The 19,713-nt window shown below is 35.6% G+C and overlaps 1 protein-coding gene across 2 annotated transcripts in view; it reads right to left on the bottom strand.

Moving 5' to 3' along the window:
- The window catches only part of MDGA2 (MAM domain containing glycosylphosphatidylinositol anchor 2), an 805,991-nt gene that overhangs the window by 356,495 nt on the left and 429,783 nt on the right, over positions 1-19,713 (bottom strand). For both annotated transcript variants that reach the window (XM_027570414.2, XM_027570415.2), the window contains one exon: positions 17,256-17,430. In XM_027570414.2, the coding sequence (XP_027426215.1) occupies positions 17,256-17,430 (175 nt within the window). The remainder of the gene's footprint in view (positions 1-17,255; positions 17,431-19,713) is intronic.

The raw sequence follows: 19,713 nt of genomic DNA, 5'->3' as shown, positions 1-19,713 counted from the left end.
GAGGTAGAGACATTTTATTAATCTAATATCTGAGAACAGTTCCCCCAAGAAGATTGAACACATTTGTAAGCGTTCACGGGAAGGTGAAACTGGAAGGGCCAGATGGGGTTCCTATTAAGCTTCAGAAGACGGTGATGTTATTTTTCATGATAGAGGACTTGGTGGCACATGGGAGAGACACTGTTGTACTGTTCCTGAAAGGAAGAAGGAGAGGGAGGAATGTAGAGAAGGCACCAGAAAGATACAGAACGTCTGGATGCCCCAAGGGGGCACAAGAAACTAAGATCAGTAATTCCACTGGGTCCAGGTAAGGCTGTTTGTATTGCTGGATCAAATGAGCCTTCGTCACATCTGGACAAGTTTCAATAAGGTCTACTGTGCTCATGGAGTGTTGGTGACTGCAGAGTTTTGCATGAAATCAACGGACCACTATTCCTAATTAAGCAAAACAGGATTGCACAATGACAGAGACAGAAAAGGAGAAGCCCAGGGAGCAGAGAGCTTTATAAACCAAAGCAATTTTCAAAAATTCTGAGGGAGAGCTTTGGATGTTAAGAGAGTATGAAAATGGCATGACGTTGAGGCATATGCCTCATTTTGAATCAAGAGCAATGTCTTAGACTTGGACCAAGGACCTGTAATTTTTTAAGTGTCCACAAGAGATTACTATATATAACCACAGATAAGAACCGCACTGTGGCTTTAGGGCTGTGAGAAAGAAGGGTCTGCAACACTTCCTGAGGACACACTCTGGTTGCAAAGGAGCAGATAAATATATTGGGGGCTTTTAAGCAAGGTTACAGAGAGGGTGAGTCCTGAGAGGTGTCAACAGGAAAAATTAGAGTTGGCACAGTCCAACATATAGAAAAGAAAAGTATGGGGGTATTTTAATTTAATTTAATTTTTTAAAAGATTTTATTTATTTATTTGACAGAGAGACACAGCAAGAGAGGGAACACAAGCAGAGGGAGTTGGAGAGGGAGAAGCAGGCTTTCTGCTGAGCAGGGAGCCCGATGTGGGACTCAATCCCAGGACCCTGGGATCATGACCTGAGCCGAAGGCAGACGCTTAATGACTGAGCCACCCAGGCGCCTATGGGGATATTTTTTAAGAAGAGAGAATTAGAAATGAGTAAATACATGGTAAACATCTACAAAGGACTATACAATCTTTATTGAAAAGCTTACTTATTAATAACTTTTTATGCATATTGATTGTGGTCATTCCGCCTTACTTTTTCTAGCAGTTGTAGTCAGAATTACCAATTACAGTGATTCATTCCTGTTTTAGCACAACACCTCATGCTTACCTTGCAAGAAGTGTATAGAAGACAAAGCTAAATGGTTATGAGTGAGGAGTGAGAAAATTCAGCAGCAACAATGGGTTAAAATTGACAGTCATTAAAAAGTTATACAAAGGATGTGTGGTGTGTGTCTACATGGTCTTCAAATAAAAGTGGGAAAGGAAATCATGAAACAGAAAAAGAAAACAACTAAACTAGATCTTCTCAGGTACTCACTGACATACCATGTAATAGTATCACTTCATTTCACGTAGGTTTAGCATTCTCTTCCAAACTGCACTGAACACTATATTTGTGTTCTTTTAAATATACTCTCTTGTTCTTCTTTCCAATTCCTGTTAGTTGCAACACCCTCTCCATATTTTGTATTGTTCTATAAAGAGTACAACAAGCTTATTGACAATAGTTCAAAGAGCTCAGGCCAAATGTGTTTTGCTGAGTTTGTGAAAAATAACATGCTAATGAGGAAAATTTCCCAGTTTCTTTACTACCAACATTATTTGACTCCAAGACAATTTCATTGTGATACCATGGGCACACAGTTAAAAGATCTCATTTCTAATTTCTACTATGCCACCAATATACTGTGAAGACTTAAATAAGCTATTTAAAATAGGAGAGACCCAAGTCACAAGGATAAAAAAAAAAAGCTTGTCTTAATGCTTTCTCTCTTCATTGTTCACATTTTTACTAGACTTTTTTCACATAATAAAGTGCATATATATATATATATATATATATATATATCCTTGTTTAGCAATTCTACCACACTCCTCGTTTTCCACACAATGATATACAAACTATTTACCTTGGCATTCCAGGACAGTGCCTAAATATTCAGAGAACATTTGCCCTGTAACCCTTACCAAAACCAGTCTCTCCTGGCAATGAACTAGAACCACGCTCCCCTAAGAATATCATACATAATTCCATACCCACACCTAACCAGTCCCACTCTCCCAATCAGAAATATTCTCCCTCTCTCATCTTGACTGGTCTGAGTCTACTCTTTCTTTATAGCTTCAAGCCATCCTTCCAATCATACCAATCTTTAGAGATTCTTTAGTCCCCTTAACTTCTATAATACACTTTTGTATTTATGGTTTTACATTTTACATCTACTCTTACTTCCAAAAGAGGCTGTAACTTATTAATGGACGGATAATATGCTTTATATATTTTAAATATTCCCAAGCCAACGAGGTGCTCAGAAAATGTTTACTGATGGATCATATAATTTTTCAAACCAGTTCTTAGAAAAAGAAAGTAAGTATTTGTGTATTAGAGGTTTTATTTTTTTCTCTTCCAGGCCCCAGGCACACAAAAATCTTCACTCTAGATGTGATTTTGTTTAATTTAAAGCATCCTTTCAATAAAAAAGAAATTCAGAATCAAAGAACCTAAAAATTTTTATAAAGCATGCTTTAGTTCAATCTATTCATTTAGAAAGAAAAAAGAAAAAAAACATTGAGACACAGAAACGTCTCTTTACTGAAGTCATAATTTAGCAAGTATCAGGGCTAGCATAAGAAGAAATAGAACCATGATTCCTCAATCTTAGCTGAGAATTTCAGCTACTACAGCAAGTATCTTAACTCTGCTTCTCTGGATCACCCTCTCTCTGATGATATGAACTGTGTTGGTTTTGTTTTAACACTCTGTTCTCAACACTGAGTCACACAGAATCTGCCACACAGAAGTCATTTGAGAATTGTTTGTTGAATGAATACTGAATGGTTCACTATATACAACATCATATGAAGTAGAATTTCACTCCCACGGAGGGCACTATTCAAAAGGCTTGTTTTCCAGATGTCAGCTTCTCATTGAAAACATTGCTCCATGCTCACAGAGAGAGAGAGAAAAAGGAAAGAAATAGTAAATTTCTAACTCAGAGTTTTCCAACTACAGTATTCTGCGCTCTCAGTGAATTGCTGTTAAGAAACTAGTCATTTCTCTTTTTCCCAGTAGAAATATGGCCACATGCCATCATTTCTTTGCCTGAATCTTTGCTTTGAGGAAATGTGTAGGCTATTTCTAAGAATGCAGAAGTCATAAAAGAGAGACCACAAGTATAAGAAGGATGAATTCAGATACACATTCTGAAAGAATTAAGATCAAGTGGTTTGATTCTACCTCCAGGTGCCCTTAAGTAATTAATCTATCCCTCTACAAACACCTGTTTCCTATCCCCTACCATAAGTTTGGCACAGAGCTGGTCATTTGGACAAGACTATATTAAATAATGACATAAGGTGAGTCCTGCTTTCCAGGAGTTTACAAGACCTTGAGAAAAACAAAATTTACAGGCATGAATCATTATGTAATACCTGTCAACACACACAAGAACTATTAATAAAGGTATACAGTGCCTTACATGCAATTCCACAATTTCATCTACATCATTCTGAAGTCCATAAAGCTTTTAATAAGGAAAGTTTTTTGTAAGCCATTTGAAAGCAAAAGCTGACATGACCTGAGCTCTTTGGATGATAAACGCTGCCTTCAAATGATTTGAGGCTATTTATAAAGTTCATTTATCCCACATCATGATTGACATGACTCAGGATATAGAAAGAACTACAGAATATTAATGTTTTTCATCATGAAGTGCCCCATGTCTCACTGATGATATAAAAAAATACTGTATGTTTACAATAAACTTTCTAAAATCTGAAAAACTCTGGGTCTTAAAGTGGCCTCAAGGCTTCCCAAAATATGTTGTGGACATGGGAAATAAAGAGGCAAGTAATCACACATTTTTGAGGCATAAAATTAAAAACAAAAGTTATAATTCCCAGGAGAGGAGATGAAGAAAGAGCTTAAGTAGTCCACAAGGGACCTTGAAGGAGAGGCAAGATAGGGTAATTGGATGCAACAGAGAAGCTGAGGATGTGGTAGAAGACACAGCAGGACAGGGTGGAGGCAGAAGGAAGCCAGGCTCTTAAGATAGCAGGAGAGTGCTAAGCCAGCTAGAGTATGGGGGGCAGGAGGAAGAGGGGAGAAGGCGTGAAGAAAACATTGATTTGGGAGGTGAGGGATTCAATTTCAACCGAAGAGGAAAAACAAGCACAAGGAATGAGATTTTAATTAGTAAAAAAGTACACAACGAATGTGGAATTTTCAGTGACAAGTACCAAGATGAGCCCTGAATTTAAGAGACTGACCTGGTAATGATATGCAGAATAAATTCCAGGAGAGTACTATTACTGTAGGAGAGGTCGGCTGGGAGGTTCTTTGCAGGAACCAGGTGTGAGGTGAGGAGGGACTGGAATAACAGAGTGGAAGGTGGGCTTACAAAATGGCATCTGTCACTCTCTAATTTAGCTCATTCTGAAAATTAGAAAGGATTTCTAAAAGCCTCTCTTTACATGTTCACTCCACATTTTGAATATAACTCTTAGGGATGGACACCTGAAAATGTTTGAAAATGAACAAACCCTTCATTTACTTTATTCACAGCCATCTGGTTGTCCTGAATGCATGTCATAGTTATCTCATGACACATGGATTTTTATATTCCAAGCCTAAAGACAGACTCAAGTGGCCATGAACAAAAAAATTTTGAAAAGAAACAAAAACAACAACAAAAAACACTGCATTGTTTTTTACTGGAGTTTAGATATTTTCACTTCACTTTCAACCCAAGAACTTGAAAGTTGGCTACTTTTAGATAATTCAGTATTTGGTATTTGGTCATACAAATACAGTTCAGATGCTAAAAAATGTTAATTAAATTTTTCTCTTTCTATTAAAAGAACAGAACTAAGATTTTGAAAATATAAAGTACCAAGACAAGGCCAGATGTCTTCTCTAATATCCCTGGCCACCCTGACAAGAACCATTTCCTTCAGTTGTCAAGGGGAAAAAAATAATAAACTATTGCTGAAAGTTGGAGGTAGAAATCATTATAATTTTGAAGAGCTTCTTATCTTGTATAAATCTAATGCCTTTCTTTACTGTCTGTGAGAATCTTCCCACACTGTCCTTATAAAACTAGTCAAGAATTGATATTTCAAATTATTTCATCTGACTCATGGTATAGACAGAACTGCAGAAACAAAGTTTACTAGGTTTTCTTGGGCCAGGTATAAATTTAAATTAGACAGTATAATATATTCTGAATACATTCAGAGGAAGTATTAGTCACATAATGGCCTCCAGTGCTAAATATATGTGAGCAATAATTTACTATCCAAACTTTTACTTTATCCTTTCATTGAGACTCAGAATTTGCTAGATTTAAAAACATGTGAAATCAATCTAATTAAACATCTTCTTACATATTTTTCAGATCCAAATCATTTTATTAACTCACTGTATTTGTAAAAATTGTATCAGTTCTCCTTTCTTTTTAATGAAATATGTATGTAATACAGAGTTGACAGTAGCAGACTTTGCCCTCAGGGAAAAACCTAGATTGAGACACTTCATGAACTGACTAGAAATCACAACACTGAAGGCCAACACCAATTCTCTGGCTGACTCAGCAGGAGCATCTGCCTGCCATTAAACTTTGACTAAAGAATCTCACATAGCCAATGGTCTGTTTCTTTAAGGGGCTTTTTGCTTGGTTTAATCAATGGATTTACCACTTTAATATGACAGATAAAAGTTGTAAGTAATTTTTATTTTTTAAGATTTTATTTATTTACTTATTTGAGAGAGAGCATGCATGAGTGGGGGAAGGGGCAGTGGGAGAGGGAGAAGCAGGCTCCCCCCTGAGCCAGGAGCGCAAAGTGGGGCAGGAACCCAGGACCCCGGGATCATGACCTGAGCTGAAGGCAGACGCTTAATCCAGTGAGCCACCCAGACGTCCCTATAAGTAATTTTTAGTTATGAGAGAGAACCTTTACTGAAATCAGATGCAAACTTTTTTTGCCTAAGCAGTCATCAACTTTTGTGAAAAACTGCTACTTTTCAGTTAATAAGTTTGTTCAAGAATTGATAGTTTTTATAAAACTAACAACCTAGAAATTAAATGTACATTCATATAGTAGTTATATGTTTTTTTTAATTTAATATATTTAGTGGGAATACTTTCTAATTAATATCATATTTTGTATCACTTTTGTTTTAGTATTTTTAACATGCATACTAATTTTACTCATCAGTTTATTTCTTAACCAAGTTCTTTTTTAGGTCTATTATTTATTTATTTTTTTAAAGATTTTATTTATTTATTTGACAGAGAGATACACAGCGAGAGAGGGAACACAAGCAGGGGGAGTGGGAGAGGGAGAAGCAGGCTTCCTGCAGAGCAGGGAGCCCAATGCGGGGCTCGATCCCAGGACCCCAGGACCATGACCTGAGCTAAAGGCAGACACTTAATGACTGAGCCACCCAGGTGCCCCTATGTCTATTTTTTAAAATCTCCAACTAATTATAAACTCCTTTAGGGCAAAGGCATTGTAATTTTATTTCTCAGCATAGTTTCTAGTAGAATGTTTTGTAATAGTGAGTCCTCAATTAACATTGCAAACTGACAGACTCTAATTGGAAAAGGCCTTCTGGGACCTCCAATTCAGAAGGCTAACAGAACATTTGGGATTTTCAGAATCAGGTTGAATAAGCACAACAACCTATAGGCAGTAGGAACAGGTGCAGAGCAACTGAGAGAAAGCTGCTGGAAGCTCTTCTGATTGTGTGCCCATGGAATGAGGGAAAGATTCCAGTAGTTCCTCCATGATTATTTCTTAAAAGGATATGTTCGATCAGTAGTGAATAGATAATAAGCAGCTTGATAAAGATAGGAGTACATTGATTTAATAGCAACTCTTCCATTATGTTCTCTGAATAAGAATCAGTGACCAGGTATGAAATAGGTAATGTTTATGGGGAACTAAGAAAAGCTAAGTCTTCTACAGAACCAAGGACATGCTACAGAATCTGTTCCACTAAATTTGATGACTGTACATGAAACTCATTGTTAGAAGAGAATAAAAAATGAATTCAAGACTTGCTCTTCTCCAGAGATGAAATTTAAAAAATTACCTTGAAATTTCTGTTGAAATTATTGTTTAAAAGATGCTTAATGATTATATAGAAAATGATATTGCAAATTAGATAAGTCAGTCAAAATATGTGGTAATCAATATTTTAATACTCTGTGCAAAGTAACTTCTGATAAAGTTTATTAAAATACAAATAAAGTCAGATGTGTTGCTTGCTCTTAAAGCTAAAATCCACCTGTTAACATTCTGGAATAATGTATCATTATTACAAGTTAAACACCCTTTCTTTATTGATGTGCCTTCTGAGTTTCCCCAAAGGCAAACTCTGAGACAAACACTCAAGCGCAAGCAGCGCATTTGAAAGTGTTCCCAGAAACACCAGTAGGTTATTGGAAAAGTGAGGGAAATAAACATAAAGAGTGCATTATTAAGCTAGTGACAACGTGAGGAATTAGAATTTAATTTTCCTGAGGAATTCTGGGACAGTGAAACAGCTTGTTTTGTTTTTTTCTTCTTTTAGAGAGAAAGAGTGTGCAACCATGTGAGCGCGGGGTGGGGGCTGGGGGGGGAGGCGGGAAGCATAAAGAGAGAGAGAATCCCCAGCAGACTTCCTGCTAAAAAATGCAGAGCCCCTTGTGGGGCTCAATCTCATGACCTGGAGATCATGACCTGAGCCGAAACCAAGGGCTGGACTCAACTGACTGATCCACTCAGGCACCCCTAAACTGGCTTTCTTAAGGAAACAATAACCACTTCTTTATACTTCAGTTGTAGTAACTTTAGACAAATAAAAATTGGATACTTTTTTTTAGGACAGCATTTGAGCAAGATATTATAAACACTGAGAATTCAACACAGAATAAAATTGGCATACTGGTGTTATATTCTTCCACTGAGACATAGTCCTACCCCTTGTTTCACAAAAGAAGGGGAGAACTGAGAAACTAGAAAATGGATCAGCTTCAGAATTCATTAACATAGAGTTCCGAGGGGGAGAGGTCTCAGAGCAGGAGTATCTCCTAGACTGGGGGTACAGATAGTAAAATTAAAATCTGAGAAATCAGTAATTTTCCTATTCCTAAATTTCCATATTTCCAATATGCTCATTTTGTGCATATATTCAATAAATGGATTTCTTCTCTTGTACAAGTTTGTTTTTGTTAAAGTGTACTTACCTCTAAACCATTCAGATGTGCTGAAAAAAATAAATTGACCCATATATTTTTCAAGATGCTCTATAATTTCATGAATACATTGTAGAAATGGAGAATAGAAATAGTAACAAAGAAGACGACAATTAGGACAAGTATAACAGATACCCTTAAAACCTCAGTGGCTTAACACAAAACAAAACAATTTCCTCTCACGAAAATTCCAATTCAATTGTTCCTACGCTAATTGGTCTCCTGGGTAGCTGTCCTCTAATGGTGACCCTGAGATTCAACATTCTTCCATCATGGGACTCCAAAAAAACCACAGGATCCTCAGACACTTTACTGGAGCTTCTGTATGCAAAGATACATAAATCAAGACAATGTGTGAAGAATTACATGAGATGTTTCAGGCACTCAGCTGGAATGTGGCATATATCACTTCTTCCCTTACGCCACTGACCAAAATTAGTGTCATGACCACAACTAGATGAACCAAGACTGAGAAATAGAGTTTATCTGTGTATTAAGGAAATAAACATTGGAAGAAAGATTCTACTACAGGTCATGATTAATAGCCTGAAATTTAGGGATGTGTTTGTAGCATATTAAAGTGGTCTGAGCTTGGTGTTGCCCCCAGGCAATATGTTTAACAGTGAATTAGATGAAATATAAGAAGCAATAATATATATATTTTTAAAGATTTTATTTATTTATTTGACAGAGAGAGACACAGTGAGAGCAGGATCACAAGCAGGGGGAGAGGGAGAGGGAGAAACAGAAACAGGCTTCCCGCGGAGCAGGGAGCCCGATGTGGGGCCTGATCCCAGGACCCTGGGATCATGACCTGAGCCGAAGGCAGACACTTAATGACTGAGCCATCCAGGTGCCCCAAGAAGCAATAATATTTTTAAGTAAAACAGGAAAATACCAAAAAATGAAATGAATAAATAGGAAATGAAATTCTACAATAAAGAGATTTTAAAATCTTAAAATATTTCTGCACAAGTAAAAATAAAATGAAATTAAATAGGAATAAATATATGATTCTGCCTTTAGTTTTACAATATGATCAGCTGTACAAATAATGTTAACAGAATGTCAATTTTCAAATATCTGTTTAAAAAAGATTTGACCACAAGATATAGTCAAAAGAATAAAATATTATTGTTTTAAATTTTTTAAGAAACCAAAGCAAACGATTTTATTAGTAAGAATTCACATTTGGATGTGATTGGTCATGTGCCCCATGAGCAAATATCAGAGTTATTTGCTCATGGGGCAAGTATTCTTCATCTGCACCATATATAATATACATATTATTATATATATCATATATAATATTGCAAAATTCTGTCTTGAAATTTATTAATAGGGTAATTGTCATGACAGTAACCCATTTTTAATAAGCATTGTAATTACCACATCAAACACTATTAAGCCCTTCCAAACCCAAGGCTGAGGTTTTGGGAGGAGGGGTGGTGAATAAGAAAATCATGCTTAATGAGATTGACTTCAGGCATTAGTTTTCTTGCAGGGCTTGCTTTTATACCAGAATTCCCATTTGTCATTCTAGCCCTTTTTCTAAACTTTGTCATCCAGCAGTCATGTTGATGGGTCCAATAAAAGTAAACCGAAACAACTCATTGTCAAAAATTTTTAACTCTATAGTTTATAATTCTTCTTTCTATCACAGGTAAATTGTATTTGGGGAATAAATCGGTAACGTGTCATCTTAATTTCCCACTAATTTATCAGGTAAAAATGTAATAAATAAATCTAACAGACAAGGATTAAAAAAAAATCACTGCTTGGTTTGAATGTAATGAAATGCAGCAATCTATCTAAGTGAAATTAAAGTGGGGAATATGTTTCAGAAATAAGAAGGCTTATAAAATGTTTAATGGATATTGAAAAAGATTTGTCTCATGTGTGAACAGTGTCTGCACACATGAAAACTTATTAAGCTAATGCCTCTGAATCTAATTTCTTTTTGAATTAAAAATTATCTTTAATCAAACCCTAACCTTTAAAGTTGTATGACCTCTATTACCCTGTGAGCAATATAGTCATGGCTAAGAATAAGTAAAAGAATTAGGGGAGCACATTCTCAGAAAATTGTTTAAATGCCCTCAAGAATCTCAAGGTAACAAAAATATTCCAGTATGAAAACTTCAAACTTCCGTGAGCCTGGTTTATATATATTTATATATATAAATTTATATATTTATATTCACATATATGTCAAATAATTTATATAACTTCTGGAGGAGAAGTGTAATAATTTATGTAAATTGTGTATATTGTATATATATTATTATATATATTACATATAGTGTATATATATTTATACATACATATAAAATTCTATAAAAATAAATTACTATACTCCTTCTCCAAAAATGAATCTTGGGGCTCTTAACGAGTGGTCGTCGCTTCTTAAGACAAACGAAGCAGTGTTGGTATTAGGAGAATGCTGACTCTCATCAGTAATTCTGAAGTCCTAAAATGATAATTTCTTTAAATCTTAGCATACATGGCAGAGAATCATTCATTTGGTCTGAAAACACTGGCAGTAAGTTTTCAACACGATCTGGCAGCCCACCTTTTAAATTAAGCCCTTATTCCTCCTCTAATCCCCCTATTTTAGTCAGTATCCCCCCCACCGTCCCGTTGCAAATACAGTTCACTTAATCCTCTTCTATGCCTTTAATCAAAATGCTCACTCACTATGGATTACCTCTGGCCTTCCCCTCTACTTGTTTAAACTCTGTGTCAAGACTCTTAAGAATCTGGTATTTTCCCTATTTTGCTGGCTAACATGTTAGCCTGTCACCGTTTCATGGATGCTCACCAAAGAAATGAAACTTCTGAGTCAGAGACAAAGGACTTTATTACTCATGCCTCCAATGGATATAGGAGCCTCATGTTTTCATAGGTTCTCCTCCTCCCTCAATTTCCAGGGGGGCGATCTGGGGGCAGCCCAGATGAATGCTACACATACAGTTTGTGACACAGCTAAGGAATCCTGAGCCTAGGAAACTCCCAATCTTAAAAGCTCCTGCTAGCAAACCTGCCCAATCTTTGCTCCTGAGATAGACATTACCTTTATTATGCTGGTGAGGAAACAAATGGCCGTCTGCCCTGAGGAGACAGACACCATCTCGAATATCAGAGGCTGCTCGCTACACAAACATCCTTGGAAAGGGAGTTCAGAACAAAAACTGCCAAAAGACATGTAGAAATGTCACGAGGAATTTTCTCTAAAATCTCATCCTTCAAACTACAATGTAAACCCTACTTCTTTTATGGTAGGAGTCCACAGGACCCTCTCACTCCCAGCACTACATTTTCTGTGCCATTTGACACATCATTCATGTTGTGTAGTATAATTTATGTTATTTATCCTATTGCTTAACATTTGTATTCCATTTAAATGAATTATATATTTTATGTTGTCTCCTTAAGCAGTTTAAACTCAATGAAGGTACAAATTATGTGATAATTCCTTTGTAGCCTCACAAAATTTAAGGGAATCATATTTTGAATAGCCACTTAAATATTTGTTGAATGAAGAGTCAAAACTTATTAAGTTTCATCCTAAACCATGTGCAAATAAATGGTAGGGAAGATTAACCTGAGTTTAATCCTATCAAGTTCTGGGGTAAAATTAGTTAGAATGTGGCACTAATAATGTCCCTTGTTATTGCCTATCTTTTGCTTGTAAGAGATATCTTTTCAGCCAATTTTATTTGATGTCAAATATCAAGGAATACCAATTCTTATGAAGAATTCAAGAAAAATGTGAATATAAATCTAGTCTTAAGTTTTAGAAGACAATAATCTGATATAATTTGGAATGAAATCAGTTTTGACTTATAAGGGCTTATTAACAAGGACCTCAAGGCAAAATCTTCAAATCTATATTTTATGAATTAAAAAAATAAATTATACATGCACACAGTTTAGAAAACCAAATAAAACACAACCTCAAGTATTTCTAATACCCAGAGGCAACCTTTTCTAATTCAGTTCTTAACCGGTCTTGGTTTTGCCTTCATATTCCTAAATGTTTAATGGCAACTTATAGACTTTTTCTTTTCATTTTCATATTGTCTTATTGATTTTTTCCTGTTCAAGATAAGCCTTTACAAACTATACTAACCCTTCTATACTAACTCTCTCCCATCTTCCTTATATCATACTTTTGGTTAAGTGCTTTTGCTGTTGATGACGATGCAAGTATTCTTTACAGTTGAACCTTGTAATATATTCCAATTACATTTCATTTCATAATTTGTCTTGTGTTAATAACGTCTGTATTTTGTTTTCTCAATTGTGTATGCATCTATCATCACCACATTATTAAGCTTTCCATGAAAAGCATAAAGTTCTTCTCTAAAACCAGGCAACCCACCAGCTGCATCTGCTTCATGAAAACATCCTTCACGGAGCCTCTTCAGCTTCAGTCTGTCTTGGTTGTCCTTGAGACACAATGCACAGCTATCATCATGGTGTCTTGCTTCATCATCATCCTGGGATTCCCTTCTATATTCTCCTATACAAATCTCCTTTTTTATTGTTGTTATTATTACATCTCTTCCTCTTTTTTGATTTAATTTCTAGTTTTGGTTCAACATATAAAAGTAGTGTCCTGAGAGAGGGAACAAGGCGAAAAAAAATTGGAAATTTTATAGGTCTAAAAATGTCTTCTTCTAAAAAGGATCTTCTTTGATATTTGAAAAAAAGAAAAACACAATGACTGGCTGTGTGAAAAATTCTAGTTTGGAAATAACTTTCCTTCCAAATTTCAAAAGCTTTACTCAGTTGTATTCTAGTTTCCTGATTCCTATTGAGAAGACCTGTGCCATATTAATTCCTAATTCATTACATGTGACCATTTTGGAAAAAAACAAAAAACTCCTTGGCAATTTTTAAGATCACTTTTCTCCTAGTGTTCTGAATTGCATATTGATGTGTTTTGGTGTGGATCTTGTTTATTGCATTGTACTAGACACATAGTAATTGAAAACACATGTCCAACTATGATGGCAAATTTTCTTAATTTTTTAAAAAATAATTTCTTCACCTCTATTTTTTCTGTTTGGAATTTTTATTCAAATGTTAGATCAGCTGGACTAATTCTTCCATTTTCTTATCTTCTCTTTCTTGTTCTATCCATTTGATTATTAAATTTTGTTTTACTCTCTGTAAGATTTCAAAGTTATCTTTCATAACTTCTGTTGATTTTTATGCTATCATTTTTAATATTCCAAGAGTTCTTTGATTTTTTCTAAAAATTCTTTGTTTTTAGTTTTCCTGTTCTTGTTACATACATGCAATATTTTCTTTTTTTCTGAGAATACCAATTAAAATAATCAATGAATTGTATTTTATTTTGTATTTTGGCCCCCTGAATTATCCTTGTTTCCTGAATTCTTTTTCCTATTTCCTTTTCTTGGTTTATTTCTTTTTTGTTAGAAGATTGTCTCAAATTTGGGGGTATATGGTATATTCCTGTTAAAGAGTCAATTATGAAAGAGCATATTGGTAGTTTTGTTGATCAGTAGTAGGCTTCGTTTGTAAGTGTATTAGCTGGACTATTGTCACCAGGTCCCATACTTGTCAGGATCCGCAGCCTTTCCTCCAGAGTTTATCAGTTTTCCTGGACAGGAATTCTCCAGTATTCTGCCAGGAAGGCATTTTCAGAACCAAATGTGAGAAGGGATGATGTTGAATATGTAAACTTTGACTTAATAACCCTGATTTAACTACAGTATGTTGCTTCTCGTTTTTGATGATTCCAAGTTTCTTATTTCAAAGTCTTTCCAGTTCAACATCTCATATTAAAAAAAAAAAAATTCTAGTCTTCTGTAGGGATTGACTGGGAAGCTGGCAGGGAAAAGGAGGTGGTTAGGCATAGAATTGTGTGAAATGTGGAAGGAGATCTGGGTCCTGGCTGCTTGGAAGGTGACCTGAGTCTTAAAAGACTAACAGGGCTTTGGAGCACTGAGGGGAGCTGTGCTAACATTTCTACCAAAGTGTGCACTGTAAAGTAAAACAGTGAGGCACAACTGAGTCTGGACAGCAAGAGACATGAACAGATAGAAAAGGGTGGGTATAATGCAGAATAGTACTGAAATGGCTTTGTAGTAAGAGGAGAAAAAAAGTATTGTTTTAAGTCCTTAAAAAATATAATTTCCTCTTTTGTATTTGATTTTTAACCCAGTAATATGTTTAATTATTATAATTATATATATAAATTATTATCAAACCTCTTGTGGTGGCAGTGAAAATCACAATCTCTTATTCAAAACCTTTGGGGAATGTTTTTCAGAATATTTCGATTTTCAAAAGGTAATACAGTAGATATACCATATGTTACACAACATACTCAGCAGGCTCTGTGACAATACTGTATAATCAGATACATTATTTCCTGAGCAAAACATATGATTATTCAAACAAAGTAGGGTAAAGAAAGAGCATAAAGTCTTTTCTATTTTTTTTAAAGATTTTATTTATTTATTTCACAAAGAGACACAGCGAGAGAGGGAACACGAGCAGGGGGAGTGGGAGAGGGAGAAGCAGGCTTCCCGCAGAGCAGGGAGCCTGATGTGGGGCTCGATCCCAGGACCCTGGGATCATGACCTGAGCCGAAGGCAGACGCTTAACAGCTGAGCCACCCAGGTACCCCTTTTCTATTTTTCTATTTGAGTAATTTTAAATCAGATGTTGCCACCAAACTAGTTCACATCAGGTTTTGCTGAAAAAATTTACCAATAAAACCCAACAAAGCAAGTAGCAAATACACTCATTCAATTTTCAGAACGTTTTAAATATTAAAATTCATGACCAAGGAGCGCCTGGGTGGCTCAGTCGGTGAAGCATCTGCCTTCGGCTCAGATCATGATCCTGGGGTCCTGGGATTGAGTCGCACAATCAGTGGGGAGTCTGCATCTCCCTCTCCCTCTGACCGGGATCCCCACTGTTTGTGTGCTCTCTCTCAAATGAATTAATTAAAAAAATCTTTAAAACTTCATGACCAGAGCTATAATAACAACACCAAAAAGGCACAGGTATGTTTTCTAGAAAGTTATATCATAGAAGTGTGTAATTCATTTAAATTAAATTTAGTTTAGTTAAAAATTATATATGAACGGCCATACTGTTTCCCAGGGTGGCTGTTCATATATAATTTTTAATGAAATCTTGCCATTTGCAATGACATGGATGGAACTAGAGAGTATTATGCTAGCGAAATAAGTCAGAGAAAGACAAATACCGTATGTGGAATTTAAGAAACAAAACAAATGAGCAAAGGGAAAAAAGAGAGGCAAACCAAGAAACAGGCTCTCAACTATAGAGAACAGACTGATAGTTACCAGAAGGGAGGCAGGTGGGGGGATTAAATCGGCAATGGGGATTAAGGAGGGCACTTGTGATGAGCACCGGGTGTTATATGGAAGTGTTGAATCACTATGCCGTACACCTCGAACTAATATAACACTGTATGTTAACTAACTGGAATTTAAATAAAAACTTTAAAAAATTATATATGAACAAAACTAATGTTGTTGTTGTTGTTAAGTATACATAACTGGAACTATGTAATGGAGAAGGGCCAGAGGCTATACTGTGGTGAGGCAGTGTATGGGTAAGGCCAACCTGTGTGCCCTGAGAGTAGCACGTGGGATGCAGGTGCCTGAGTTATACCAAGGGATGCCTAAGGGCTAGAAGATGCTACAATGATTGGAACAGGCCTTCTCTCTCATCCTTTCCAGGAAAGGAACAAGCATCCGAGTGCAAGATAAACCACAAATGTAGCCCTGCCACCCACTTCCCAGTCACCTGAATAACTGAATGAGATTCAACAAACAGCGCAATAAATAGATCATGTTTAATTCCAGTCACCTTCCTAACTATGCAACACTTGTCCCACATTGCAAAACAAAGGAAAGGGACACAATAAGAGATAGGTAGAAAAACAGGAACTCCTCACTTTTTACTTATGTCTGAATTACTTTGAGGAGAGAAAAAAAAAATCTTTTTATTCTAATGGTAGAGAGTTAAAAAAATGCAAGTTCTCATAAAAAGATAGTGGAATGATGGGTTAAACCTGTGCAAAAGAACAAACTGAATGTAGGTCCTTGATTTGTTTTGGTGGGGAAGAAGGTAAGGAGACCAAGAAAATTTTAAGTATATTTGCTAACAGCAAAAAGTGGAAAAATGAGACTAAGAATCAAAATAAATCAACAAACACTTCCCGGGTGGCACAGCATTGCCCAAGGTACTGATTGCTTTCAACACAGGTGGATCAAAAACAGGCTCTACCTAGAGATTTTGGTCATTCACAAGCCAATTCAAATAGTACCGCGTACATGGTGTTCCTTTACAAAAGCAAGAACAACTGAATTCACCCAGAGGTAAAGTTAACAAAGCAAGTTACAGTATGTATCGCATAATATTTTCCTATGCAGTTATAAAAACGCATTTATATACTTCTATATAAAGATAGGAAGTATATGCATTCAAACGCTCAAGATCATTGGTGGGATTATCAGTAATATTTATTGTCTTTTTGTTACTCTGGTTCTTTAATGTTCTATGATGAAAATGTAATACTTTCTCATAAAAATTATGAAAATTCCTAATGGAGACTCTTTTCTTCAGTAAGTATAGTACATGAGCTATAGTTATCTTACATACCTTTTATCCTCAATGAAACAGAATGCTATGTTTTGGAACAAATCATAGTTTTTCTCAATGGACAAAAAAACAGACCTCAAGCTGTAGGACAGAAAGTCATAGGAGACTTAACCATAGTTTTCTGGGAAAGTTACTTACAGTACACATCCACTCTGATTGACTTTATCGCTGGGGACCCCAAGCCATTCTCTGCTTTACAGTAATACCGGCCTCCTTGGTGTCGCTGAATGTTTGTAATCCTCAAAGTCTCATTGAAGACACTTGAGTCTTGGAATCTGTCAGAGGCACTTCCTGCTGTTTTGGTCCACCTGATCTGAGCAAGCATCAACAAAGATGGTTACTTTAGGTTGGTTTTCTCAAAGAAAAATCAAATAGCCATTACTCATTTGAAGAGTTTGCTTTTGGAGATGCTATATGCCATTCCTAGCAAGTTATCAGAAAAAAAAATTAAATTTATATGCACAATTGAATTATAAAAATTTGAATGCAATGTCATTATTGGATAGTGTATGTAATTCTAATTCAATTGTATATAATTCATGAAGAGCTTAATCAGTGCAGGGGGGCAATATAAAGACAAAATAAAGGGAATTAGAGTTAAATATATGTAATATGTTGGAAATATGGATTAGTTTCTCTTTTTGTTGAGAACTTTTCTTTCATATTTTTCAAACTCTCCTAAAGTACTCTTTATTTAGTACAGGTAGACTCTTATAAGGTCTTTTCAGACATGTTTTCATTATTTTATTTTAAATTTCCTGTTTGATTTGGATAATTTAAGCAGGTTAGTCTAATGGCTTATTGAGATTATGTGTAATCATATATACCTGGCTGTTACAAGTGTTTTCTTATTTTATGGCTTTACTCTAATAAGTCTACAAATGACTTGTCTGTTTTGATAATTAGAATTCACTTTATATCAATAATTATTTTCAAAAAATGTGCAAACTTTTCCAAAGAGAGCATTTCTATTTAACTGCCAAAACACTTTGAATAACTAAAACATTTCATTATAAACAGTAACATTCTCTTAAACACAGCTGTGTACAACAGACTTAGTTTTGGCTAGCAATAAAGACTGGCATTCAACTCCAATTTGTGTATCTTAGTTTATAAAACCTGAACAAAAGCCACATAATGGTACTGTAAAGTGATACAAAGTAGGAAGTCAAGAGGATTTGGTTTTACTTCTCTCCTTGTCCCTGCTGGATAGAATATTTATTTTTGTTTTTATTTTTAGGTTGAGAAATGGCTGACAGAAATCCTTGGTCAAACATATAAGAAGAAACATGGAAAAACGCAACCAAAGACTAAGTCTTCAAAGCTGAAATCCTATAATACTGCCATTATCTATGCTATTTTCATATAATGTTAATTAAAATTTATAATATAATGACATTAAAAGAATCTTTTAAAAGTTCTCCAATCATTAAACTATCGGTATGAATATAATCATGTCTGTCCTTAATTGTGAATGAAATGAAAATGTTACTTAGAGATTTATAAAAACTGAGTAATTCACAAAAGTAAATATCAAATATTTATTCAACATCTTCTATGTGTATGGAATATACACAAAAGTAAATGGCAAGACTCATGACTTCAAGCCGTTTATAAGCTGGTTCCTAAAATGCTCATAAAAAGACAATGTGTAACAAGGGCTCTGATTTTCTGTTCTTGTATAGACAGATGATAATTCTACGATAATCATTATTTCTAGGATATAATCTGAGATAAATAAAACACAATTCCAATTAAGATACCAAGGGTTTTTTTTTACTATCATAATATAATATAAAATTATATGGTATAAAAAAATTTTTTTTTTTTTAAAGATTTTATTTATTTATTTGAGAGAGAGAGAATGAGAGAGAGAGCACGAGAGGGAAGAGGGTCAGAGGCAGTCGCTTAACCAACTGAGCCACCCAGGCGCCCTAAAAAAATTTTTTTTAAGATTTTATTTATTTGACAGGGAGAGAGCACAAGTAGGCAGAGTGGCAGGCAGAGTGGCAGGCAGAGGGAGAGGGAGAAACAGACTCCCCGCTGAGCAGGGAACCCAGCATGGGGCTCGATCCCAGGACCCTGGGATCATGACCTGAGCTGAAGGCAGCTGCTTAACCGACTGAGCCACCCAGGCGCCCCTAGTTTTTAAAGATTTTATTTATTTATTTGACAGAGAGAGACACAGCGAGAGAGGGAACACAAGCAGTGGGAGTGGGAGAGGGAGAAGCAGGTTTCCTGCCGAGCAGGGAGCCCGATGTGGGGCTTGATCCCAGGACCCTGGGATCATGACCTGAGCCTAAGGCAGCCACTTAACCGACTGAGCCACCTACTTGCCCACTATAATACAAAATTGTTTTGAATAATATATATTTCAGATAATAAAAAGGAAGTTCAAGATAAAAACAATTTTGGAAATGACCTAACCCTTTCAGATATTAAAAATGTTATTAAGGTACAATGATTAATTTGGGCTATACTGGTACAGTATTAGAAATCATCCAGGAATAGGGGATAGAGAAAGCAAGAGAGAGTGTGTGTGTGAATGTGTATAACAGAAACACAGAGAGGAAGACAAAGGCAGAAACAGAAAAGA

Source organism: Zalophus californianus, chromosome 6 (assembly GCF_009762305.2).
Source record: "Zalophus californianus isolate mZalCal1 chromosome 6, mZalCal1.pri.v2, whole genome shotgun sequence".
In the NCBI taxonomy this organism is placed as follows: Eukaryota; Metazoa; Chordata; class Mammalia; order Carnivora; family Otariidae; genus Zalophus; species Zalophus californianus.
Note: the sequence above shows the minus strand (reverse complement) of the source record. Positions and strands in the feature narration are given on the sequence as shown.